Source organism: Mytilus galloprovincialis, chromosome 1 (genome assembly GCF_965363235.1).
Source record: "Mytilus galloprovincialis chromosome 1, xbMytGall1.hap1.1, whole genome shotgun sequence".
Taxonomy (NCBI): Eukaryota; Metazoa; Mollusca; class Bivalvia; order Mytilida; family Mytilidae; genus Mytilus; species Mytilus galloprovincialis.
The window spans coordinates 31,136,507-31,163,760 of record NC_134838.1 but is presented as its reverse complement, the minus strand read 5'-3'; the positions used below and the strand labels follow the sequence as shown (position 1 = coordinate 31,163,760).

The window sequence follows — 27,254 nt, the reverse complement described above, 5'->3', positions numbered from 1 at the left end:
ATAATCTGTACTTAATGATAAAAAATAAGAGGCTTTCATAGAAGACACGTGTTGCTTGCTGTCATCATATAGTATAGGCAAAAATGGAAACGTCCATGTTATGGTTAACACAATAATCAACAAGATGTAGAATAACATGTGAACAATGGCTGCAGATGAATCAGTGCAGGTAATTTTGAAAATATGACAAGCTATAATTTTTCAAGAGTTGCAGATAGAAAAACTTTGACAGGAATGACGAAAAAACAAATCAACATATGTGATACTTTAAAATGTGAAGAGGTGATCATAATGTGAAGAGGTGATCATAATGTGAAGAGATGATCATAATGTGAAGAGATGATCATAATGTGAAGAGGTGATCATAATGTGAAGAGATGATCCCTTCGTCGCTAAAGCTTTGCAGTCAGGCGACACCAAAATTTGACACTAACGGTTGTGCTACCCTTATCTCTCTTTATATTTAAATATAAATATGTATATGTTGAACTATTACATATAAAAATATGTTTCTTAATTAAGGAAGATGCTGAGTTTCAATTTTAAGATAAGTTCATTTGTGTGTTATCCTAGATAACATGGTTTCATAATATTAAATAAATATTCTCTTAGACTAGGATAATAAATATGCTCTAGGATAATAAATATCTCCCTGATTTACAAAAATAACCAGTTAAAAGTATTCTACTTAGACAACACATTACAAAAGATGGCAACTTTTGATTCGTCAAGACGGAATATCCGCAGTTGTGTATGGTGGTGGTTGTTCAGAGTACGCCGGCGGAGGTTCACCGTCTTGTATTGGCACGGAATGATATCCATCATGTCCATAGTCCTGCACTGGGGGAGCTAGAAAAAAATAAACAATTCTGTGTAATTCAAAATTTCAAAATATTGTTTAATTATCATACAGCATACATAATAAATTGGTTAACAGTATGTCACAAACGGCAATGCAAATTCAAATAATACCACAACATTAATATTCATTTAAGGAATAACCGAAATAATTCAGGCCTCTCCGTGATCCATATCTACTTGCAAGAAGTCATCGTAGAGCAGTGAAAACAGGGACTAGACACCCTTTTACTTTCCATGATAAGGAAGTTGGATACCCGGGGTTTGACCTTAAACTGCATTGAAATTCGTATTTTTTTTATCGCCTGTTAAATTAATGGTTATAAAGATAGTTTATATCCATATCTAATATGTCCGAAGGTTTGAAAAATCTATCTCAAACAAAAATGTAGTGATTCAACCTGAAAACAATTATAAATTGTGAATGTTCAAATTATGACTATCAGGTATCTATAATAATATGGTGCTCCCTTCTTTGCAGGTAAACTGATGTTTTGTGTGTATACAATCATTGTATTTTGACATGATCATTAAACAACTATTAAACAACTCATTTCAAGGCAGATTAATCAAAGTCATTGTGTTTCGGTTAGTTGAATAACCTACTTGCCTGAGAACACAGTTAAATCGTAGTGCATTTCAAGTTAGACAATACATTCAAGTTAAACACAATCGCATCTTTACAATGTAGTGTACTAATTTTGGGACAAATAATATCAAAATTAAAGAAGAGTCTACAAGCTTTAACTAAAAATACGAATGTTAAGGTGTTTTTTTTATAGCTTAACAACTTGTGACATACTAGACTAGTAATTTTTGACATTTTTGACTGGACCAAATCAGTACTTAAAATACCTAAAAATTCATCACCTGTTTATATTTAAAAATGATTTCATCCCCTTACCTAATATTCCATGTATAAAAAATAATTAAATAAAATTGGAAATTGTATTAAAAAAGTTATACACTGTCTACACTATGGACTAAATGTGTGTCAAACTTGAAAGACACGCACTTGTGTCCAAATGTTGCTTTATAGGAGGATTGTTGTCATGTTAGCAGTACACCAAAACGACCACGTGTGTTAAAGACACGCACCTGTGTCCAAATGTTGCATTATAGGAGGATTGTTGTTATGTTAGTAGTACACCAAAACGACCACGTGTGTCAAAGACACGCACCTGTGTCCAAATGTTGGATTATAGGAGGATTGTTGTTCTGTTAGTAGTACACCAAAACGACCATGTGTGTCAAAGACACGCACCTGTGTCCAAATGTTGCATTATAGGAGGATTGTTGTTATGTTAGTAGTACACCAACACGACCATGTGTGTCAAAGACACGCACCTGTGTCCAAATGTTGCATTATAGGAGGATTGTTGTTATGTTAGTAGTACACCAAAACGACCACGTGTGTTAAAGACACGCACCTGTGTCCAAATGTTGCTTTATAGGAGGATTGTTGTTATGTTAGTAGTACACCAAAACGACCACGTGTGTTAAAGACACGCACCTGTGTCCAAATGTTGCATTATAGGAGGATTGTTGTTATGTTAGTAGTACACCAAAACGACCACGTGTGTCAAAGACACGCACCTGTGTCCAAATGTTGCATTATAGGAGGATTGTTGTTATGTTAGTAGTACACCAAAACGACCACGTGTGTCAAAGACACGCACCTGTGTCCAAATGTTGCATTATAGGAGGATTGTTGTTATGTTAGCAGTACACCAAAACGACCATGTGTGTTAAAGACACGCACCTGTGTCCAAATGTTGCATTATAGGAGGATTGTTGTTACGTTAGTAGTACACCAAAACGACCACGTGTGTTAAAGACACGCACCTGTGTCCAAATGTTGCTTTATAGGAGGATTGTTGTTATGTTAGTAGTACACCAAAACGACCACGTGTGTTAAAGACACGCACCTGTGTCCAAATGTTGCATTATAGGAGGATTGTTGTTATGTTAGTAGTACACCAACACGACCATGTGTGTCAAAGACACGCACCTGTGTCCAAATGTTGCATTATAGGAGGATTGTTGTTATGTTAGTAGTACACCAAAACGACCACGTGTGTCAAAGACACGCACCTGTGTCCAAATGTTGCATTATAGGAGGATTGTTGTTATCTTAGTAGTATTTATAGTTTGACCACGGGTCAAAGACACGCACCTGTCACGGTCTAAGATTTGATAACCTCTGATCTTCAGATGCTAATTATTTTCTCATCATTTAATTTCTCCTTACATGCTGTAATTTATTTCATTTTTGTTTGTGTAAATTTTTGCACTACTAGTTATTATACGTATACATAATGTTTAACATGATTGAAAGCTTACATGTATTATATAGATCACTTATATAAAAAATGCCCGCATATACAGATTCGCAAATAAATGGCCAAATAATTGTTATTTCTTTTTTTCTAAAACCGTTGTGTACGCCTCCCCTTTCCTAAAGGCCAATAGAAAATCTAAATTATCGTAAACTTTACATTTGAATGAAATAACACAGATAAAACACACTAAGATCATGCAGTGAATAAAAACATGCAATGTTAGATGCACTTTTACCAATAAGTCTTATCTACTTACTAATGTAAAACACACTAGAAATAAATAGCACAACATACAACTGCAAGGTCCAACACAAACTAAATAAACAAAAACAATTATGCAACTAAAATAAACAAAACAAGAGGCTTCTCAGAGCCTGAATCGTTCACCTTGTAAAGTTATTATCTGTTATAGTAGTATGCAAATATAAGATTAATTTCTAACTTTATTGTAATTGGTTATTTTTCTTTTCCTAAATCTTGTATTGTGATCACTTTAGTAGTGCAGTTTATCCCTAGGCTATCTTTAATGCAAATTAACATGAACACACATGTAAGTCAAGAGTCTTCCTTCAAGGGTAATAACACGTTAAGGAGTCATCCAATGGTTTCAGCAATAGTGGCAATTTGGTAGCTGTTGTTAATCTGATCATTAAGGCTGTTTACACTTTTTACTGATTTATAATAGTTTTCAAGATAATTTGCAAACTAATAAGAATTATTAAGAGCAACAACTCCTTAAGGACCCATCTAACGGTTTTACCTATATTGGCTTTTTGTATACCGGTATTGCTGATCATATTTGCTGTTTACAATTGATAGTTCTTGAGATAAATAACAAACGCATCATCATCTAAGGACCATAACTCCTTTGGGGTCATCCAATGGTTGATTCGGTAGTTTTAGAGGGAAAAGTCTTTGGTAACATAATTTAAACGATGACGGATGCCAAGTGATAGCATTAGCCCGCATGGACATTTAGGACTCCTGTGAAACAAACATAAAATACTAACATAAATGATGCAGCGAGATAAAAACACGAGTGCACACGCTGAAATGTCTCACTAGTTTTAATTATTATGATTACATTTAGATAGATATAAGAAGAAGTGCCAATGAGACAGCTCTCCATCCAAGTCACAATCTGTAAAAGTTAACCATTATAGGTAAAAAGTCTATTAAGATCAAGGTTTAACTGTAGTTAATTACTTGTTACAATCATTCCATACATCAAATATAATTGCCTATTGTTTTATAGTATCTGAGAAAATGAAATTATATGAATACTTAATATTTGTGAAATTGAGGTCAAGGACCCATTTATCGTGTCAAACAGACATGAGGTCAAGGTGAAATGAACCAAACACGACAGACGGGTACATCTTACAATAATATAATTCTAAACACTAAATGCAGTTTACCTATTGCTTATAGTTTTAGAGTACTATAGTATCTCAAATACAGACAAACACTTCTAAAAGTGCGAATCATGAAAATGAGGTCAAAGACAATGGACATTTGGCAAATGAACATTTCATAACATTATAGCATCTGTAAACAAAATATGAAATATAAAGGTCTTCTGCTTTGTGAAATATATCTTATACAATCAGTGCATGTTGTCTACTACACCAATTATTGAAAATGTTTCACTACTACAATAAGTGCTTCAAGATTGATAGGTTAAGAGAACTTGAGATAAATACTGTTTATTTGTAATTCTGAGGATATGTTATAAATTTACATGTATGTTATCTCGACCTACTATTTTTTTGTTATATTTTTTGTCCGTTACTGCATTATTTAACTGGTTAGGAGCCTTTAAGAGATTGTACAAAAAATGTCTTTTTTGTCGGTTTAGTTTTTATCACTTTATAAAAAACAGGTTTCTAATGGCAACCTACAAGTTTGCATGTAAGAAACTATAATACAATTTAGCAGCTTCAGTGACCTTCAATGTAATCTTAGAACTGCACATTTGCCAATTAGCCAAACAGCAATACAAATGAAGTCAATGTCAGATGAACCCTTCCAGATGGAGAAGTACATCATTATAATCACTCCACATATTACTTATAGTAACTGAGAAATAACCCTTACCACGAAATGAATTTATGTTGCAAGTCTATGATTTTTTCCTTTTAAACATTGCGTTATAAATTTCATTCATTTTTTTAAAGTAAAACAATACAACTAGAATGATCTAGACTACCAAACGTTATACGTTTATGAATGAGTGGTGTTTTGAGTGTAACAAACGAACAGAACTAAACTGAAGCATCACAACAAACGGAATGGAAATGAAAACGGAAAATGGAAACGTTAAAAACCGGTTTTTGTGTGGAATATCAGGGAAAAAAACGTATTGTAGGGTTTTATTTTCAAAGCATGCAAAGGTATAATCAATATATAGAGAATAATACATGGCAAAATCCGTATCATATGTCGTATCATCCCGAGACATCAATATCAGCCCAAGGGCCTTTAGGCCCGAGGGATGATATTGGTCGAGGGTGATACGGCATGTGATACGGATTTTGCCATGTATTATACGCTTTATCATATATTTCAACAGAAGAGTATTATATTTTATGAACTGTTTTCTGATCCATAGCACTGGGTTACCATCAGTCCTGCTTTTGTCTTGTTTCAAAGCCTTAAAATAACTGCTCAGTTAATTATACGAAGCACCTGGGTTACCTAACAATCTGTTGTTTTAAAAATATTTTGTTTATTATTGTATTTATTTGAGTGTTTTGTATTTTTTATAGTTGCACTTAGTGTGCCCAAAAATATGTTGTGAAAACTTGATGTTCGTGACGTCACATACAATATGAAAACTTGACGTTCGTGACGTTACATACAAAACAATGACGTCATTAAAAAAAATATTTTGAGGAAATTTTTTCTTAAGCCAAAAAAAACAACAAAAAAACTGACTTCATGTAAAAAAAAAAAAAAAAAGGTATGCGATACGGGTTTTACCATGCGATACGGGGTATGCGATACGGGTTTAGCTATGCGATACGGGGTATGCGATACGGGTTTAGCTATGCGATACGGGGTATGCGATACAGGGTTGGTGATACAGACTGGAAAAACGAACCTTTATTACATATACAAAATAGCTGTATTTTGTACTAAATATATGATAAAAAAATGTAATAACCTGATGGAGCTGGACGTTGAGTACTACACCCTTGTTGTGGTCCTGATTGTCGATTCATCTTTATTCCTTTAGACTGGCTTATCCCGCCTGTTTTACAACAGCAACAGACGATAACAACGGCAAAAACTGTGATCAGCACCACAACACAAATAATGATAGCAATTATTACTCCAACAGACATCACAAAACCATTTAAACCGTTTATTAAACCATCAGCTGAAATACATCATAAAAATGTGAAATCGAACCAGACTTACTGATAATAGCTAAATATATATTAAGTATACATGCATTTTGTTTTAATTAAAAAATAAATAAATCATATTTTCATCGTTTTTAATTTTAGCTAATTAGTGCCCTTTTAATATGATGAGGTTTTTTTTCAAGTACCAGATGGAGAGATGATTCAAAGATCAGAAAACATGTATCCTGAATGAAGCTTACTGGGCCTGCTGAAGACAATATGGTACCCTCGCCTAATTTTCCTTCACATTCGAACCCCAAATCTTAGACATACCCCTGAATGTAATTTTACAATTTAGCGATTTTGTTTAATCTATCATTGCATATGATATTCTAAATATGTATTCTTTAATGACAGAGTTGTCAATGTACTTCACGTGTTGGTCTGCCAATAATTTGGGGACACATTTCATGATACCATGGCAAAATAATAAATACAGGGCGGTTCTAGGATTGGGGTTCCGTAATAAACTAAAAATTATGTTTTATTTAAATTTTCTCATTATTTTACAGCCAAGTGTCGTTCTAAGCTACATACATGTACATGTACTTGCAGTTCTAAATAATTTACTAGTCTGCTTCTTACTTTGACTTTCCTCTAAAATTCTTAATTTAAACTGAAAATTAGTTGATTTGTAATTTTCCTTCTCCAGTTTTACTGTAAGGTATCTTCCCGTACTACACAAACTAGAGGCTGAACTCCGCTGTCCGAAGTTGTACTGAAACATAGAAATCATTATTGACAATGTTAATATTACTAAAGGATATTTTTACAAACTTGTTACATAATCATTCAGATTTTTCTTCATACCTGCATTGTTTTAAATAAAGTTTTAGGGTTTATAAAGGTACAATAGGATTGTATATATATAATGATGTGGGTATGGATCTTCCAATTCTCCTTTTCAGTTGATGATTTACAAATACTATCACATTTTTTAAAATTCATTGTAGCTCAGTTCATCAAAGCATATCTAGATATAACATTCAAATTCTTAAGAAAAGATAAACAGTGTTAAATCAAATGATAACATAAGGTCACAACAATTTTATTCTTGGTTTTGAGGAGACTAAAGAGGCACAAGGATACAAAATTTCAGTTATTTTCTTCTAAAGACAATGCAATTCGCCGTTTAGGAATCTAATGCATTATGGGTAATATATGGAAAAGCGTACACCACAACGTTGTGCTAGGTTAAAAATGTTCTAAACAATTGAAATGTAACCAATGACGTAACGTTATTTTCATTTTGATGTACGAACAATGAGATTACCCATAGTCCTCTAGTTTCTGAAAAGGCGAATTATGAAATGTCTTTGACAAACACAGGAAACACAAGCTCTCGATAATAAAACAGTTGCTTTAAAGTAGGTAATAAAAAAAACAATATGGGGACATATTTTCTAAACGTTTTGATTATGAATAAAAATATCAATGCATTAAAATTTTGCATATAATTTTATAAAACAGTAAAAGATTAAATTATAATGCAGGATTATCATTCTAAAATTTAGTTTTTTAAAAGTGTCTGAAAATATCATCTATATATTCACTTATGACACAAAACGGCCTTAAATATCAACTTTATCATAAAACACCAAAAAGGTCACAATTTGGTTCGTAAATGGGTCTATTTAAAAAGTCGTAATGCTAAATACACCAGTTCTTTTCATAAAAGTACACAATATTCTCAAAAGTAAGCCCATTTTGGTCATTTTGTCAAAATATGATGATTTTGTGCAAAGTTTCAGACCTTAAAGCTTTAGAAACATCTTGGTCGCCACCTACGATCCAAAATGTGTTGTAACCAAAAGATTCCAATTTTGATATATATAGAATTCATCAATATTAAAACATTTTGGATCGTGGATGAAGGCCAAGGTTAATTATGTTAAAAACAATTAAAATTTTGGGAAAAAAGTACCAAAATTGACCTTTAAATACAAATAATGTTTATTTAAGTGGTCATAGCTTCATAAATTGTAAAGTAAAGTGCCAGAAAAATATATTTTTGTCTTAATAGTATTATCACAGGTATTTCTATGTGAAATTTGTAATTTGTTTGCCTAATTTTAAAAACATAAAAAAAAAATCAGGGCCAATTTTAACCCTTCGTGAACCTTCTCCTTTGTCACACGCAGAGTGAGCAGGTTTAAAAAAAACCAAATCATACGTACGAATTAAGACAATCTGTCATAAAGAAGTGTCTGTATGCCGAATGTAGTAACATTCAGCTTATATACGAATAAGAGGATAATATACCTTAGGTTTACCACTGGATAACTGGCCGTCAAAGATCGAGAGATGAGTTCCTCTTTCCTTGATACTCATTTCATCAAAGATGATGCAGATTTGTTCATCTCTTTCAGCCCTGAATTTGATAACACAAATCATTGTCTTATATGCCTGTCCCCCTCCCCTGCCGCTCAGGGTAACGGTCTCGTCACTGATTGGATAATATCCATCCATATTGCAATGTCCATAGGTGTCCATGTATAATGCTGTAAAATAGTACAACATATTTGTAAGTATCCATCAGGGGGAGGGTCTCTCTTCTTTTTGAATGGGGTGGGGTGTAAGGATCACTAATTAAAATGTCCAATTGAAGAAGCAATGAAACTCATTTAATCGGGCTCTGTGTGTTCTATTATTCTATTTATTTTGGTGTCCTTTTCTTTCAAAAACCTTTAAGACATATTGATCAAGGTTGAGAAATCAATGATACCTTAACAAGAGTGCACACGCTTTTTGATGGAAGTCTTTCAGATAAAGGATTTACACGTGTCACAAGTGTCATAACCTTAACATTATGGATGATACAGGTAAATGATGAGGATGATGACTACGTTGATGACGCTAGATGGCTACATGTTTAACGTCCAGTGGCAAATTAAATGCATATTCAAGACGGAGCACATGTTAAAGTTATATCATATTAACACTGCTTTATCCTACGCCGACACTCTATGCCGGATTTTTTTAAATGTGCTAGTTCACAATGACACATTCCGATGGGAGACATATTACCTTACTCTGACTCCGAGCCGACCAGTCTATGGTCTTACTCCTTAATGTTGCTTGCTGCATGATCGAAGAAGCAGATGTTACAAATTCTAAAGTCTTTGGCTTAACCCGGTCGAAATCGAGGAGAACATGCTACAGCTAGAAATTGAGTTATAATTGCCAGTGACCGGATTGAGAAACTAAAAGTATATAACGTAGACAGCAGTTACTATGTATTGTTAACCCTCTAGATGTCTTATGTTTATTTTGGCATTGCAAATGTTACCGTGATCTCATTCGCGAATATATAGGCCACATCCCATTTTTTTCACACTAGGTGTGTTATCATTCATCAGTTCGAATTTCCGTTTTTTTTATAATTATGTCTCCCAACAATGACAACTTACCTTGATCTGCAAGAGCTGCCCATATTGGGAGTAAAATAATGACTCCCCACAATGAAGCATTGTCCATTGTGTCCCCAATGTGTTACATCTTTTTAAGCTCTGTTAATAAATAAAATGTTGTCAATTCATATTTAATCATTTTAAACCATATTTCAGTAATACTATTTCAACTTTATGATGATGAGCTTTTTTATCCCTGTCTAACTAAAGTGATAGTGTTATGTATTTTTCTTTGCTTCCTATTTCTATGGAGAGGTAACTGTAATTGACAATGAGACAACTTTCCACCACAAGGAAATAAACAACAATAGGCCACCATACGGTCTTAAATATTGATAAAAAACATGTATAATACAGTTAGCTATAAAACGTCACATGCAGGGAAAAAAAGAGAAACATTTAAAAACCAACGTCCCAAATACATCTTTTGACAATCAAACAATGTTAAGAATACCGATATATGTAATATATCCATAGATCTGACTGCCATGTTTACTTTAATTGGTAACCGGTGAGAATAATGACTTATAAGCCAACATTGATCGTATTTTAAGTTACGAACGATATCACCGCAAAAATTTATGGTAAAGAAATCCCGGACTTAAAAATAGTTTACCGTTATAAATAGATTTCTATTACGTTCATCGAAGTGGTCAATAGCGAAAAGGGCACAGCGAAATATTTGGGAAATACTAACAATAGAGAACAAAAAGAAATAGTCTCCTTTTAAGCTGTTTTGCTCTTGAATAAAGTATTATTGTATGTGCTATTTTAAATTTTAGTATAGAGTTCAACCGTGTTTAAACAAAAATATTCCCCAATTCAGGAAAAGAAGACTCATTATGGCAGGATAGTTGGAGAAATGAATAGGAAATGAAAAATTCTTATTGCTGTATAGTTGGAACTACGGGAAAATGAAGAATAATTATTGCTGTATAGTTGGAGAAATCAGGAAAAGGAGAATCATTATTGCATATTGTTGGAGAATTCAGGAAAAAGAGTATCAGGACTGCGGTATATATAGTTGGAGAAATTAGGAAAAGGGGAATCATTATTTCAATATAGTTGGAGAATTCAGGAAGAGGAGAATCATAATTTCAGAATAGTTGAAGAAATCGAGAAATGAGAATCATTTTTGTAGTATAGTGGAGAATGCAGAAAAAGGAGAACCATTATTGTTCAAGACAAGTTTAGTTGGAGAAACCAGCAAAAGGAGAAGCATCATTGCAGTATTGTTGGAGAAATCAGAAAAAGGGAGAATTCTTATTGCAGTCTATAGTTGGAGAAATTAGAATATAGAATAACGATTGCAGTATAAATGGAGAAACCAGGAAAAGGAGAATCATCAAAGAGGTATAGTTGGAGAAATCAGAAAAAAGGAGAATTATGATTGCAGTATAGTTGGAGAAATCAGGAAAAAGGAGAATCATTATTGCATTTTAGTTGGAAAAATCAGGAAAAGGGGAAACATTATTTCAGTATCTGGTTGGATAATTCAGGGAAAGAATATTTAGTATAGTACAAATAGAATTCAGGAAGAGGATAATCAGGATTGCAGTATAGTTGGAGAATCCAAGAAAAGGATAATCATATAATTTCAGAATAGTTGAAGAAATCAGGAAATGAGAATCATTTTTGTAGTATAGTTGGAGAATGCAGCAATAGGAGAATCATTATTGAAGTTTACGGGAGAAATAAGAAAATGAAGAATCTTTATTGCAGTATAGTTGGACTCAGCAGAAAATAAAGAATGATTATTGATGTATAGTTGGAGAAATCAGAAAAAAGGGAGAATCCTTATTACAGTATAGTTGGAGAAATTAGAAAATAGAATAACGATGGCAGTATAGTTGGAGAAACCAGAGAGAGGAGAATCACCATCGCAGTATTTTTAAAGAAATCAGGAAAATGAGAATCATTATTGTAGTATAGTTACAGAAATTAGAAAAAAAGAGAATCATCATTGCAGTTTAGTTGGATAATTCATAAAAAAGTGAATCTGTATTGTAGTATAGTTGAAGAAATAAGGAAAAGGAGAATAATTTTTGCAGTATTTTTAGAGAAATCAGGAAAATGAGAATCATAATTGCAGTATAGTTACAGAAATTAGAAAAGGGAGACTCATCATTGCAGTATACTAGTAGTTGAATAATAACTTGAGGAATAGGAGCATATTTTTTCCAACATATGCAATCTATAAGTGGAGAAATCAGGAAACGAGAATCATTATTGCAGTATAGTTGAAGAAATCAGGAAAAGTAGAATCATTATAGCAGTATTGTTAGAGAAATCAGAAAAAGGGAGAATTCTTATTGCGGTATAGTTGGAGAAATCAGGAAATGAGAATCATTATTGCAGTATAGTTGGAGACATCAGGAAATAAGAATCATTATAGCAGTATAGTTGGAGACATCAGGAAATGAGAATCATTATAGCAGTATAGTTGGAAAAATCAGGAAATGAGAATCATTAGAGCAGTATAGTTGAAGAAATCAGGAAATGAGAAACATTATAGCAGTATAGTTGGAGAAATCAGGAAATGAGAATCATTATAGCAGTATAGTTGGAGAAATCAGGAAATGAGAATCATTATAGCAGTATAGTTGGAGACATCAGGAAATGATAATCATTATAGCAGTATAGTTGGAGAAATCAGGAAATGAGAATCATTTTAGCAGTTTAGTTGGAGAATGCAGCAATAGGAGAATCATTTTTGAAGTTTACGGGAGAAATAGAAAATGAATCTTTATTGCAGTATAGTTGGACTCAGTAGAAAATGAAGAATGATTATTGATGTATAGTTGGAGAAATCAGAAAAAAGGGAGAATCCTTATTACAGTATAGTTGGAGAAATTAGAAAATAGAATAACGATGGCAGTATAGTTGGAGAAACCAGAGAGAGGAGAATCATCATCGCAGTATTTTTAGAGAAATCAGGAAAATGAAAATCATTATTGTAGTATAGTTACAGAAATTAGAAAAAAAGAGAATCATCATAGCAGTTTAGTTGGATAATTCATAAAAAAGTGAATCTGTATTGTAGTATAGTTGAAGAAATAAGGAAAAGGAGAATAATTTTTGCAGTATTTTTAGAGAAATCAGGAAAATGAGAATCATAATTGCAGTATAGTTACAGAAATTAGAAAAGGGAGACTCATCATTGCAGTATACTAGTAGTTGAATAATAACTTGAGGAATAGGAGAATATTTTTTCCAATACATGTAATCTATAAGTGGAGAAATCAGGAAATGAGAATCATTATTGCAGTATAGTTGAAGAAATCAGGAAAAGTAGAATCATTATAGCAGTATTGTTAGAGAAATCAGAAAAAGGGAGAATTTTTATTGCAGTATAGTTGGAGAAATCAGTAAATGAGAATCATTATTGCAGTATAGTTGGAGACATCAGGAAATAAGAATCATTATAGCAGTATAGTTGGAGACATCAGGAAATGAGAATCATTATAGCAATAAAGTTGGAAAAATGAGGAAATGAGAATCATTAGAGCAGTATAGTTGAAGAAATCAGGAAATGAGAATCATTATAGCAGTATAGTTGGAGACATCAGGAAATGAGAATCATTATAGCAGTATAGTTGGAGAAATCAGGAAATGAGAATCATTATAGCAGTAAAGTTGGAAAAATGAGGAAATGAGAATCATTGGAGCAGTATAGTTGGAGAAATCAGGAAATGAGAATCATTATAGCAGTAAAGTTGGAAAAATGAGGAAATGAGAATCATTAGAGCAGTATAGTTGGAGAAATCAGGAAATGAGAATCATTATAGCAGTATAGTTGGAGAAATCAGGAAATGAGAATAATTATAGCAGTGTAGTTGGAGAAATCAGGAAATGAGAATCATTATAGCAGTATAGTTGGAGAAATCATCATTGCAGTATAGTTGGAGAAATCAGAAAATGAGAATCATTATAGCAGTTTAGTTGGAGAAATCATCATTGCAGTATAAGACGTGGAGAAATCAGGAAAAAGATTTTTTTTTTGGTTCAAGCACTTGATAATTAGGTAATGGCAGCTATCTAAATGTGTCTGGAATGTACTTATATACGATATAACTATGTACCATAACCTATCTCTGATCATCTCTGTTTACTTATAATAAATATCGACTAAATACTTATTAATTAACCACGGTAAATTAATATCAGTAGAAAATGTCGATTTATTGATCAACAGTTGTTTCCCTTGTTGAATGATAAATTGAACTTATTAAATGCTTATTGTCACTGCACAAATACCATTGATTTTACCCTTTCGTCCATTGAAATGATAATATATATACATACAAGATTTAATAAACGTTTCCCTATATAAGTTAACAATCAATTATCGATGTCATCTGGGACTTGTACCTATAAAGTCCAAGTTGTCAGGAAAATAAACTACACACAAACAACACCTTTCACTGGTCCAAGATTTGACACAGGCTCACGTAAAAAAAGGATTTGCATCTGAATATTTTTAAAGTATATATTTATTTTATGAACAATAAAATAGATGTTAGATAGTTTCATGTGTTTCCTTAATATTTTTTTTTAATTTAAGTATAAAAGAAAACAAAATGCATAGAAATATTCTTGCGGCTCACCTTAAAACCTCGATTTAAACCTCCTTACTTTCATTTTTATATCTATGTATAAGATAAGGATAAGTTGCATGCGTCCAAGACGTAAATTATATTTTTTGACAAATATAGAAAAAAAGTTCAAAGAATAAAACACAGAAGATCGTGATCTGCAGAAATATAAATTTTAAATTATTGATCTTTGGAACAAATATGTGGGTTGTCGTATTATGCTCTATTTTCCAATTATATATGTTAATGTATAAATCTATTTCAATTTTAATACCAAACCATCTGCAAACACATTAGTAATGTAACAAAGGATAGTGTTTTCATGTATAATCAGATAATTATTATCATGTACCAAGATATGTTGATGAGTCAGAATATTTCACGAAACAATCCAATAATGTTCCAATAACCAGTTTCTAATTGTAATTAAGATTGTTTCCTCTATTTCAATCTATAATTTTACTTTCAAACATTTAAATTAAACCGTTAAAATGATAATTCATTTCATGTAAATGTATAAAATACACACTTACCGTAATGAATCTACATCTTGTAATCAGCTGCTGTAACCGTAAGATGATAGGTGGCGCTTCCAACACACGCATGCAAATCAATAAGGTAAACAATACATTACAGATATTGATTACGAAGTATTATTAACCCATTAATCAGAAAATCGGAATTTACAATAAAAAGGTAACACATCATCGATATTCAAATCTTTCTAAACCAAGGATAAAATTGGTAGACAAATGAAACATTGGAAGAATTACAGAATTAAGACTTCATTAATTTATTCCAAAATTCAGTAGGCTGCATATAAACATTAATTGAGCACACCAATAAATTCTCTAGTAGTCATAATATTGTTTTATTAGCAATTTCCATTATTTGAGTGATGTCTTTTGCCAATTCACATGTAAAAAAACCAGTCAGGCTGAATAGGAAAGCACAAAAACTATATAAAACAGTCAGGCCGAATATGAAAGCACAAAAACTATAAAACAGTCAGGCCGAATAGGAAATTACAAAAACTATATGAAACAGTCAGGCCGAATAGGAAATTACAAAAACTATATGAAACAGTCAGGCCGAATAGGAAAGCACAATTTAAACAACAAAATCATGTTTGTTCTACAATTTTATCTAACACACTGTTACAGTACATCAGTATAATAATATGGTCATAAATGGGAATTAACAGTTATAATTATAGTTCATCATAATGAATCTGTTCACTCTTATAGTTTTATTTTCGTTAACTGAAAGATAACTTTATTGTCACAGAATTTTTCACTTTTTGCAGTGCTTATCGTTCCCCTTCAAAATGTGAGATTGTATAAATCATTTTAGGAAAGAAAATAATTGAAAATGGATGAGAATTAAAGAAAGTGTCATATATGCTAAGTGAAATCTGTACTGAGTCTTCTTTGCTTTGGCATTGGAAGCGCTGCCACTTTTCATTGATATACCGTGTTATCAAAGTATTTGCCTAAATGTTAGTACTTATTTGACATTTCATTTTATACCCACTGCATAAAACGGGGATATAAAGATCGCGTTACCCGTCGTTCATTCTGTGCATGGTCCTGTTCGCGCATGACTTTGTATCCCAATTTAATTTTAAAATCAGTTGAGACAAATTATCAAAGAAACTTGCAAACAATTTGAATGCAATTAATTGTGTTTTTCATACGAGCCATATGTTAGACAAGATATCCATTTGAAAAAGCCTCCTGTATATGTATATGGTTATTCCATCAACCGATCTAGAGGCTTTTTTTATTAACCTAAAAGAAATATTTTTATAGTTGTTTTGCAGCATAACAAGTAAATGTGGTTTGTGTGATCCTTTTACCCACAGTTCGCATCAAACTACTCTCTTGATTTCAAGGACATATGAATTCTAGCCTGTGAATCTTTTCTTACATAATGCCACTGGCGGTTACATACTGCAAATTATTTTGGGGGTTTGCTTTAGAAAAACGTGAAATGCAGTCCTGAGACATTTGGGATGAATTTCAATTTAATTTTTAAATTACACAATTTAAGGATGAAGGAGAGAATAAAAATTGAAGCCTTTCTACCGATATAGACCAAATTGAATCATAATTTTCAGGATCTAATGAATAATATACCAAAATGCAGAACAATTTTTGCAAACTAATCGGGGCTTAAAAACAAAGGAGTGGACTACCCGGGTAACGCTGTTAGCATTTATATAACTATTATATTCATATATCTTTATATTTTTTACACGAGCAGTGAAATCTCTTCAAGTTTGACTATTGTAGATCAAACATTCGTATCAATTCTGTCATTTTTTTTATATTCTAAGTGTTTATATAAAGTTCCCGCTGTGCCTATATATGATTTGAATCAACACAGGTTAAACACAGAAAAGAACAGGGGGGCTAGATCCTAGCGTTTGTAAACCGTGAGATCGCTATGGTTTTTTTTGGAAAAAAAAGTTTGTTTCCAGTTTTTGGAGAAAAAAATAATTTGTTTTTGATTTTGAGAAAAAAAAATTGTTTGTTTCACCCTCAGCTGCCACTATATGTAATGCTAAAATTGAAAGAAAAAAATATGTTTTCGACTTGTCGCGAAAAAAATAAATTTGTCCAGAAAAAACATAGCCCCCCCCCCCCCCCCAGAAAATCAAATGGTTGCTGCCTTATGCGTAATATTTTACCCCGAGCGACAGCGGTCATATATATATATATATATATATCGATATTGTCCATGTTTTATCACATGAAATGGCAATTTAATTTACTATTTGAATTTTATATTAGTTTCAATAATTAAAAAATATCAACAATGTTAATTAAAAAAGCCCATGTTCGTTAAATTGGAAAATATTATTTAAATTACTTATAATCCGCAATTCATATTTTTATTTTTTTTTATTCAGACTTATAATAGACCATAACAATAAATAGATATGTGAACCTTTAAAAATTCAATGACGTTCAAAATCAATATTTACCTGTGAGAAATGGTCGGTAGATGTCGCATGTAAGGAAACCATAGACGCCTGGGACTTTTGCCAATAAAAATGAGGTATTTCCTGTACGATTATTGTTAAAAACAATGTCGTGACCCTCCTCAAATCTACAGTGTGCGAAGGGGTAGGACAAGCCATGTCGGATGTCCAGCCCCTTATCGGACTGCTGGAGGTCCTGTTGCAGTTATCATGCCCCAAGCCTCGAGTGAAACCCGGAGGGTATAGTGATGATATATTTCTTGATCTCACAGAGGAAGAAAAGGAAGCTTATGAATGTTCAATTTGGTATGTAAAGTATATAAAATAATTAATGAATTCCCAATTTGGTATGTAAATTATATTTACAAATGACAGTGTATACAGTATATCATTGATTAACATATTAATTATTTCTATAAAATACCTATATATGTATAATGTGGCAATGTTAACGAATGGTGTTACACATTTGACAGATGACCAAAAAAATATTAAATAATATGATATAATCCATAGGCCCTTTGGCCAAGGACTCGCTTTAATTATAGTCTATGATTTAAAGATATATATGTGCTTTTGTAACAAAAAATCATCTTCCTTTTTAAAGCATGCACTCATGTCTGATATAATGAAGTGAAGTGCATCTAATCATTTATTCTTATAGAGTGCAAGCTCGATGTGCTTGAAAATACAAAATCAGGAGATGTGATGTGATTTCTTATGAGACAACCTTCCAGCAGAGTCAAAATGGCGTGGATTTAAGCAATTAGCATTCATTATATTAGACATATTAAGGCCGTTTTGTACTCAGTTTTCATAACAAAATCAAAATCAAACAACATCTCCTTTACGAATCATACCACATAACATTTTGGAAATAAAATACATTTCCTTAAAATGTTTTTATTTTTGCAAAGTGAAAAGAAAAATCTGTGGTTCTCGTTTTGGCCGCTTGAATATGAATATAACTAATTTATAAATCTATATGAAATGTTTTTGAAGTGATCTTAGATTATTAAAATTCACAATATTACTTAAGTCGCACCTCTAATATGGCATTTTATGCTGCCAAAATCTGCAATGAAATTTGATTAAAGCGAAAATGTATTTTTTTTATACTCCTTATAGACTAGTTGTCTTGTATTTGTATAATATTCAAATATTTGTTTTATAGTCTCTCAGAACTCTTTATAGATTGACTCTTGTTTTACTATGCTGTATATTTTACATGTAACAAGTGGTGTGTTTGTCTAGTCTAATTGCTGAACTTTAGGAATTCCTATAAGTTAACAAAAGTAAAAGAAAAAATCATGACAAATTAGTCGACATAATTAACAACAAGGAGTTTATTTTAATATATATATACACACATTAAAATAAACTCGTTGTTGTCAAGGTATCTATCGATGAGTTTTAAACAAAAAAATATTTACTACTTGAATATTGACATAAAAATGAATCATGTGCAACATGAAGTAAACGTACAATGTAAGGGCTTGTATGAAACCAGAGTACATACACAATCCATCTTATAATGCTATAGATTACCAGACGTTTTATTCGCTCACATTTGAAGTTTTAGCCACTAATACACTATATATACTACTTTTCAGCTACCAAGTCCTAAAGGAACCACAAAAATGTCGGAACAATCATCAGTATTGCTACTCATGTATCTACACATGGACCACGAGTTCCCCGGAAGCCAATCATGGACGCTGTCCCGTGTGTCGAGTTGACGGTCCGTATCGGAAACACAATGAACTAGACGAAATAATTGGAAATAAACAAGTTAAATGCAATTTAAAATCTTGCAACTGGAAAGGAAGTTTAAAGTCACTTGGAGGACACCGACACACCACATACACAAGGACTGGTCTGCCATATAGACCGACAAATAGGGTACGTGTTGATGAAGATTTACCGGCGATTACAGACAGACGAACACCGTCGGTTAGTGACACGCCTAGATCAATGACAAACGCTCGTGCAAGTGGTGTTGCACGTAGACATAACTCAAATTCTAGTAGGAATAGTATAGTTGAATCGTCTCCTTTTACGCCTAGACCGCCATCTTCGTCACGCCCTCAAGGACAGGGACAAGGACAAAGGCGCATTCCTACTCTTCCAAGTATAGTAAATCAGAACTCTGATAGGAGAACTGCACAGGGTAGAACAACTGCCGCCAGGCGGAACACTGGTACAAACACTCAAAATGGCAGCTTTCAAGGAGGAAACATCAATATTCGAGATAGGTTAAGGGACAGTAGAAATCGGTTGGATGCAATGATGACCAGTTTTGCATCAGAACTTGACAGAGGTCGTAGAGACATTGCTGATTTCCAACATGAGAGAGAACGTCGGAGGCAAGAACAATTACAGGAAGTTCGAGATCTAGGCAGACGTCTTGGTCATGTGGCACAGGAACTGCGCGGACTTTTAGAACGCAGACGACAGATGAGTGGGGATTCGTCTTCCTCCGATGATGAAAACTTTTGAAACTGGAATTAAACGGAAGAAAAAATGCATTCTATACATTCTGTGATAAATTTTGTGCTATCAGAGTTTCGTAAAATTAGTTTTCTGCATTAGTTAGTAAATCATTTTTTTTAATATCTAACAGTAGTTATTTTCATTAATTGTAATTTATGTGTTGTCAAGTCTCTGTTTAATATGCCAGGGAGCAACAACATAGAAGACAAAATAGAATTTACAAAAACGTGGATTCAGAATAACAAAGATAAAAAACTGAGAAAATTTCAATTCAAATTTCAAATGTCAATTTCAATCCAAAGTTTATGTCAAACATAAAAGTAAACATTAAAGACTGGATAAAAACAGAAGTGACTTGAAGAATGTTTGCTGCTCTGTTTCAAATAAACAAGCTTTTTAAAGGGCTGTCATAAATAAGTAGTTAAAATTCTCTAGGTATAGTTCATAAATTTAACATTGGCTCTATTTTCTTGCTAAAACTATTAAAATAACAAGAATCGATAAGATTTTCAAAAATGGACTTTTAAATTTAAGCAACATAAGCAATAGAATGTGAAAAAGATTGAAATGGCACTTCATGTATAAAACCAGAGAATTCCGATTAACTGATTTTGAGTAAAAAAGACAATTATTAAAGCGAACATTCTTAAAGCTAATTCTGTTGGTTATCTGTGCACAATCAATAACTTACGCATACAATTGGAACAATTTTTTCCTGTATGTACAAACAAAAGGATACATTGACTTCATTTTTTATTTATCTTTTTTTTGCAGTAGTTGTTTAATCTAAAAATCATCCAGTGCTTGAACATTCGTGTATAGTTGCATGATAAATTTACAACTTTTGCTTGTTTGGAAATATTATGCAAAAAGGAATAGTTGATAAATTATTTGATGAGTATTTGATTTTTGTTCACATAATCATCGCTTTACAATGCCGCATGTTTTGTAATGGGTGAGCGGTGAATCCAGTACTAATGCACTGTACCGGATACATAACTTTATTTTTCATATTTTATTTTCCCATATTTTGTACATGTATTATATATACATATTGTTTTATTTTGTTATAACTTATCAATAAACATTATTTTTCGGTGAAATAGAGTTTATTTTCAATGATTCTTTTCCTGTATTTTTCTAAATTTATGCATCTTACAGTATATTTTTGTGTGGAGGAAAACGATTAAAATCGATGAAAAAATTAGTCGTTTAAAATATAATTTGAAAACGTATCTACCCTAGAATAAGAAGAAGGCAGATGTCAGTATAATAATGGTAATCTCCTAGTAATAGCAGTAAAACTGTTAAAGAGGGGCATAAAGGGGGGGGGGGTATCTGCACGGAAGACCGCGAAATAAAATTGCCATTTCTCGATGAACGAACAATTAAAAATGTCTTGCACGTTGATCTTTTTACCGATTTCACGAAACACGGTGAATAACAAACCTTTTTCACGGCTGCACGTGAAATAAAAATGGCAAAACACGTTGCACGAAAATAACCCTTTACCACCCTCGTTAAAGGGGCAACATTGAAAAAAATACATAATTAGGAAGGGACATGTAGCAAGTCTATACAAATCAGTTTGGCGACTATTTTAAGGCCCTGCCTCCTCTAGGCCAATTACTAGTAACTTTCAATCAACAGTGTTCAATGTTAAGTCTTATGATAAAGCTAGTAAGTTTGATAGGAACGATACTTTCTATAAATCTACATTGCTGTTAGTACATCTCAATTTGTCAACCATTTCGAGGCCCTACTCACTAGTTGGTCCAGTGAATAATAAATAAAATATCAAAGCTGTTTATCAAAAACTATTGGAGGAGATAGCCGGACAAACCATTATCTCTTTATGCAGCAAGTACCATTAACCAAATATCCGACATTTTATGAAAATAATATCCTATGGGCACGCACACCTCTATTACGTGTAGAAACATCCTACAAAATATAAAATACCTGAATTTTTTAGAATATTAAAAAAAATCAAAAAAATCTGTTGACATGCACACCTCTATCATGTGTAGAAACATAAACCTGTAGGAGTAGATAGCCGGACAAACCATATATCTATATCCAGACGAACAGACAGACAAGATCAAATTATAATACCCCTCGACAGGTTGTTTCGGGCACAAATAAAATCACCAGTACCTTCTTGTTACATCAGTGACTACCCAAACAAATCCATATATAAGCAGTAAACAGAACAGTAGTTTACTTTTAGTGGCATTCTGCTCCTAAGTATGGGATACAAAGACACAGAAGGACACCAAGAAACTAAAGAGGTACAGAAAAGAGAAAATTATTTTGCCTTTGGAAATTACTGGTATATAGGTTTACCAAAAGTGTACTATCGATGCAAGAATAGGATACTAGGCAAAAAAATAAAAAACTTTATTGTAAACAGACTTCTCACTGTAGCCACCACTGAATTTAATACTAACAGTTTACCAAGTAACACATTTGGGTCACTAGTAGTATTATCGTTTATTTCATATCGGTTGAGAATAAGCTTCTCTTATTGGATAAAAAGGGGCCACATGACATTCATTATTCTTCAGCAATTAATTCAATCGGTCATCAACAGAACAAAACGGACCAGAAAACAGGTCGTTAACAAACTTTTACATGATAATGACCGGTGGGGCGTGGTTTCAGTCTGATAATGACCGTTGGGGCGTGGTTTCTCTGTTAATGACCGGTGGGCGTGGTTTCTCTGTTTAGAAGAGAGATGTCCCTCTAATAAAACATTTTCCTGTTTTCAATATTATATTTAAGTTGTTGAATTGTTTATTTACGGAAGCGTATTAGGGACATAGAAAAAATAAAAGTAGTAGTGAACTTTTTTTTCAAAGTCGAAATTTTGACATTTCAAATCTTAAAATTTCGACTTTAACTCGAAATTTTAACTTTTCTTATCTTGAAATTTTGACTTCTAAAATCTTGAAATTTCGACTTTTCAAAGAGTCGAAATTTTGACATTTTTAGAATTCGAAATTTTCCCTTTATAAAAAGTCGAAATTTCGACTTAAACTCAAAATTTCGACCTTTTTTAAAACTGGAAATTTCGGTTTTTTCTAAACTCGAAATTTCGACTTCTTTTTAACTCAAAATTTCGACTTGTTTTAAACTCAAAATTTCGACTTGTTTTAAACTCAAAATTTCGAATTTTCCTAAGTATTTATACGTTTGCGATTACCACATTTACACAGTCATTTATATCAGCAAGCGGAGAGCCATATACATCATAAACTTAATAAGCACATTTTAATAAACTAAACCATTTTAAAGAGGTTATTTTCGATAGAAAATCTTGCTTTTGCCGAAGAATAAATAAAATATTTTTTACGTTCAAATACATATTTCAAATCTGGACTTCAGATATGTGTATCAAGACAACCCCGTTATTCCGATACACCCATGTTACGACATACTTTTATTCAACAGTCTGATATATGAAGACAAGGGTTAATAGTTGTGTCATAAGAATGTCAACTTGTAGAGTTTAATCAATATTCCAGAAAAAAAGAACCATTTATTTATTTCAAAATTCAAAACTAGAAAACCGAGCAGCTCATTTGTCGTCCTGAATATGCATGGCATTTTTGGCTACTTGATTTACCATTGTTTAAACAAGGCAAAGTCAGTGACTTGCTATAGGGAAACCAAACAGGCCTTTGAAACTGCGATGCTATATGTTCTCAGATATGACGATTCTATGACAGTGTCGTGGGAACTAAAACATGGAACAGAACCTATTTCAAAATATAAATTGCCAAAATGTGTTGATGACGCTTTAATAATTTGCCTCCATGTCTACTCCTTCTTAAATTGTAATAATTATGTTTGAATACTAAAATCAAAGTTTTAAAAGAGATCAAAGTCGAAATTTCGATTGTAAAAAAAAAATCGAAATTTTGAGTTTACAAAATGTCGAAATTTTGAGTTTAAAATAAGTTGAAATTTCGAGTTAAAAAAGTGAAAATTTCGAGTTTTAAAAAAGTCGAAATTTTGAGTTTACAAAAAGTCGAAATTTTGAATTTAAAATAAGTTGAAATTTCGAGTTTAAAATAAGTCGAAATTTTGAGTTTTATAAAAGTCGAAATTTTGAGTTTAAAAAAGTCGAAATTTTGAGTTTTATAAAAGTCGAAATTTTGAGTTTAAAAAAGTCGAAATTTTGAGTTTTTTGTAAGTCGAAATTTCGAGTTTCAAAAAAGTCAATATTTCAACTTTTCAAAAATCGAAATTTCAAGATTTTTGAAAGTCAAAATTCAAATTTATGTCAAAATTTCGGGATTTGAAAAGTCAAATTTTCAAGTAAAAGTCAAAATTTCGAGATTTGAAAAGTCAAAATTTCGACTTTGAAAAAAAAGTTCACTGCCAATTTTATTTTTTCTATGTCCCTAATACGCTTCCGTATTTATTATATGTTTTCGTTAATTATAAAATTATAGGGAACTTGTTTAAGTATTTATATACTGAAAAATTGCACTAAAATTAATGGCAGTATTACTACGACTGGTCTTCACTCTTTGCCATAAAAATAATACAACTAATCGAGTTTGCTTTAGGCATTTTGAAATTATGCGAATTTTCCAAAACATGGTTTCTCAATGAAATAAACATAATAGTTTTTGAAAAACTGGTCATTATCGTGATACATTGACTGTCCGTAGGACAGTGGTATTGACTGCGACAGCGATAATGACCTCGCCTTCGGCTCAGTCATTATCACTATCTTAGTCAATACCACTGTCCTGTGGGCAGTCCATATATCACGATAATGACCAGTTTTTCAAGAACTATTATATAAGTACCTACCTATAGAAGTCAGTGTCCTTATACTAGTATAACAGGTATTCTTACGTCTGTGAGTACCGTGTTTGAGACAGTCTAGGCACCTGCGATGATCGAACCTCTGTAGCAGAAACATCACGAAGTGTTAATAAATATATAATGACATATGTTGTGTGTTTAAGCATTTAGTATCATGCGGTGCATGAAAAGTGGTATGCAGCCGTTGCGGATCCGGGGGAGGGGCATGGGTTGGAACCTTGACGATCAATGCTTTTGAATGGGGACATATGGTTGGAACCCCCTTTTAAATGCATGATTCTGACCTTTGTAAATATTTGAAGTGATATAGTTCTGTTTAAGTCGCTTTGTTTTTGGTTCTCGCCAAAGTGCTATATTTGGCTTTCTAAACGGTTGCTGGCCAGCTTTCTGATGACTGCTATTTTAGAAGCACACAAAAATGATATCACCAATTACATGTTTAGTATTCCAATTAGTGGCCATTGATGGGCACAAGATATTGGTGATATCAACAAACATTATACCTATATGTTTAGCTAGATGTAAATTTGAGAAAATCTAAAAATCTTTTAACTAAATGCCGAAATAACATAAGAAGAAAAAAATAACAACAAATAAGTTACGTGAAGACATCTTATCATAATCACTATGCACTATTCCCCTTGTCTTAATTTGAAAGATTGTATACACTCAAAAATAGAATGCTTTTTTGTAGATTTGTTGGGGTGAAAATGAGAAGCGAAAACATACCAGAGGGACATTCTAACTCATAAGTCGAAAAAAAAATGACAACGTCATGGCTTAAAAAAAAGAAACAGACAAACGATTTTAGTTCTTAAACACAACAGAAAACTAAAGCATTCCGAGCTTCATTCTCAAATGTGTGCACGGTCAACGCTTTCACAGCCGTATAAAATTACCAAAAGAAGCATTCAATAACATTTTTTTGCCAAGAACATGAATACACAATTTCTATCAAGTTTTTCTTTAATAAACCTGTGCACTTTTATAGTGTTTCTGTTACCTAACTCGTGTCATTAAGAATGTAACTTGTATCTTGAATTTAATTGAAGGTTAATTTCAGAATGACGCGAGATTGCTGTTAGCCAATCAAAATAACGTATTATAATGAAACGTGCACGTGTAATGTAAATAGTTTCTCATTAAACACATTGGTTCCTCGATAAAAAAAAAAGTAATCACACATTTAAACAAACTTAGAAAAAAATACCAGTTTTTGTACTTCAAAAAGTTAGCGCGGTAACATACGACGGAAAGTTTTATGTAATGAATTTGAAAAATCTTCCTGTGATCACGACCTCTTCCTGTAATCACAACCTCTTCAGATAAAGGTCAACATACGATATCTCAACACCAATTTTCGTTGAAAATGTCAAGCTTGGAATCGCTGGGAGTCCATGAAAACATGAATAATTACACAGTTATAGACCAATGAAACTTGTGTATCATATGACGGACATGGGAGTCCATTCTATACATTAGAACATTTGTACCGAGAGAAACTCCTTGAAAGATAACGTGAAATAACTCGCCAATCTTTTGTTTTAAATGCACAATTGCAATATATTTGCAGATACATTATCAAATTATCATGCAAATTATCGAAACCCGTAAACTTTATGATAACATAGGTTAAATGTCAATGTTAAAAATTAAAAGGTGCGCTTTGTCCTTCTGTTTTTTTGTATATAGTTAAGTTTAAGCTAGATTGTACTGCATCACTAAAATTGCTGAAACATCGTTTAACTTTTTGTTTGTTCTGAACTTCACATTGACGGTTTAGGCAAACCAAATGAAAACATCTTATAGAAGTAGTACATAACCGAAACTAGTTATGTCAAATTGTCATTTATCTATATTTCAAATTGCTGGAAACGGAAATATGACAGAGGGAAAGGACAATGCTCGTCATTGAATTAGTACTAAGCCTTTGGATTCAATTGTAACGAGTTCATGTAAAAAGTGCCGCTGATTCATTACGAGCTCATGTAAAAAGTGACCCTACATAATGACTAACTTTTCTAGAGAGATACTAACACTGAAATATCGGAGGATTTATTGTTATATAGAATCAAGCAGTGATCGTCAAATGTTCTACCATGTTTGCCGGTTATTGGATTCATATATTTGTATTTGGACGACTGGGGTGACGGCTTAATAGCACCAGAAAAAAATATTTTACCACTAGAAACTTGTTTGAGTTGTCAACGGGGCAGTATCGACTATTGGCCGTTTATTTTATCTCTTAGACACGGTTAATGAATTTTGCCCGAAAATTTGCTGAATGAAAGAAATTCATGTGTAGGTAAATAATTTTA

The 27,254-nt window shown here is 32.4% G+C and overlaps 2 protein-coding genes across 3 annotated transcripts; one reads left to right on the top strand and one right to left on the bottom strand.

Annotated features, from left to right (window-relative positions):
• Positions 1-325: 325 nt before the first annotated feature.
• LOC143071371 (uncharacterized) lies at positions 326-15,301 on the bottom strand. 2 transcript variants are annotated; one of them, XM_076245626.1, is made up of 6 exons: positions 15,149-15,301; positions 10,021-10,119; positions 8,873-9,111; positions 7,196-7,328; positions 6,367-6,582; positions 326-849 (listed from the first exon to the last, which is right to left on the bottom strand). In XM_076245626.1, the coding sequence occupies exons 2-6, from the start codon at positions 10,085-10,087 to the stop codon at positions 728-730; spliced, it is 777 nt and encodes a 258-aa protein (XP_076101741.1). In that variant the 5' UTR covers positions 10,088-10,119; positions 15,149-15,301; the 3' UTR covers positions 326-727. The 2 variants fall into 2 exon arrangements, with proteins under 2 accessions (XP_076101741.1, XP_076101748.1); XM_076245633.1 differs by lacking the exon at positions 15,149-15,301 and adding an exon at positions 14,968-14,985.
• A 2,339-nt stretch (positions 15,302-17,640) lies between these two features.
• Positions 17,641-20,429, top strand: LOC143071292 (uncharacterized). Its single transcript, XM_076245519.1, has 2 exons — positions 17,641-17,907; positions 19,215-20,429. The coding sequence occupies exons 1-2, from the start codon at positions 17,759-17,761 to the stop codon at positions 20,098-20,100; spliced, it is 1,035 nt and encodes a 344-aa protein (XP_076101634.1). The 5' UTR covers positions 17,641-17,758; the 3' UTR covers positions 20,101-20,429.
• Positions 20,430-27,254: the final 6,825 nt, after the last annotated feature.

Coding starts and splice junctions, on each gene's coding strand:
- LOC143071292 (XM_076245519.1), top strand. CDS start 17,759: ATGTCGGATGTCCAGCCCCTTATCGGACTGCTGGAGGTCCTGTTGCAG. Junction 17,908..19,214: donor GCTTATGAATGTTCAATTTG/GTATGTAAAGTA, acceptor ACTACTTTTCAG/CTACCAAGTCCTAAAGGAAC.
- LOC143071371 (XM_076245626.1), bottom strand. CDS start 10,087: ATGGACAATGCTTCATTGTGGGGAGTCATTATTTTACTCCCAATATGG. Junction 9,112..10,020: donor GGCAGCTCTTGCAGATCAAG/GTAAGTTGTCAT, acceptor ACTATTTTACAG/CATTATACATGGACACCTAT. Junction 6,583..7,195: donor AATTTTAGAGGAAAGTCAAA/GTAAGAAGCAGA, acceptor GATGTATTTCAG/CTGATGGTTTAATAAACGGT.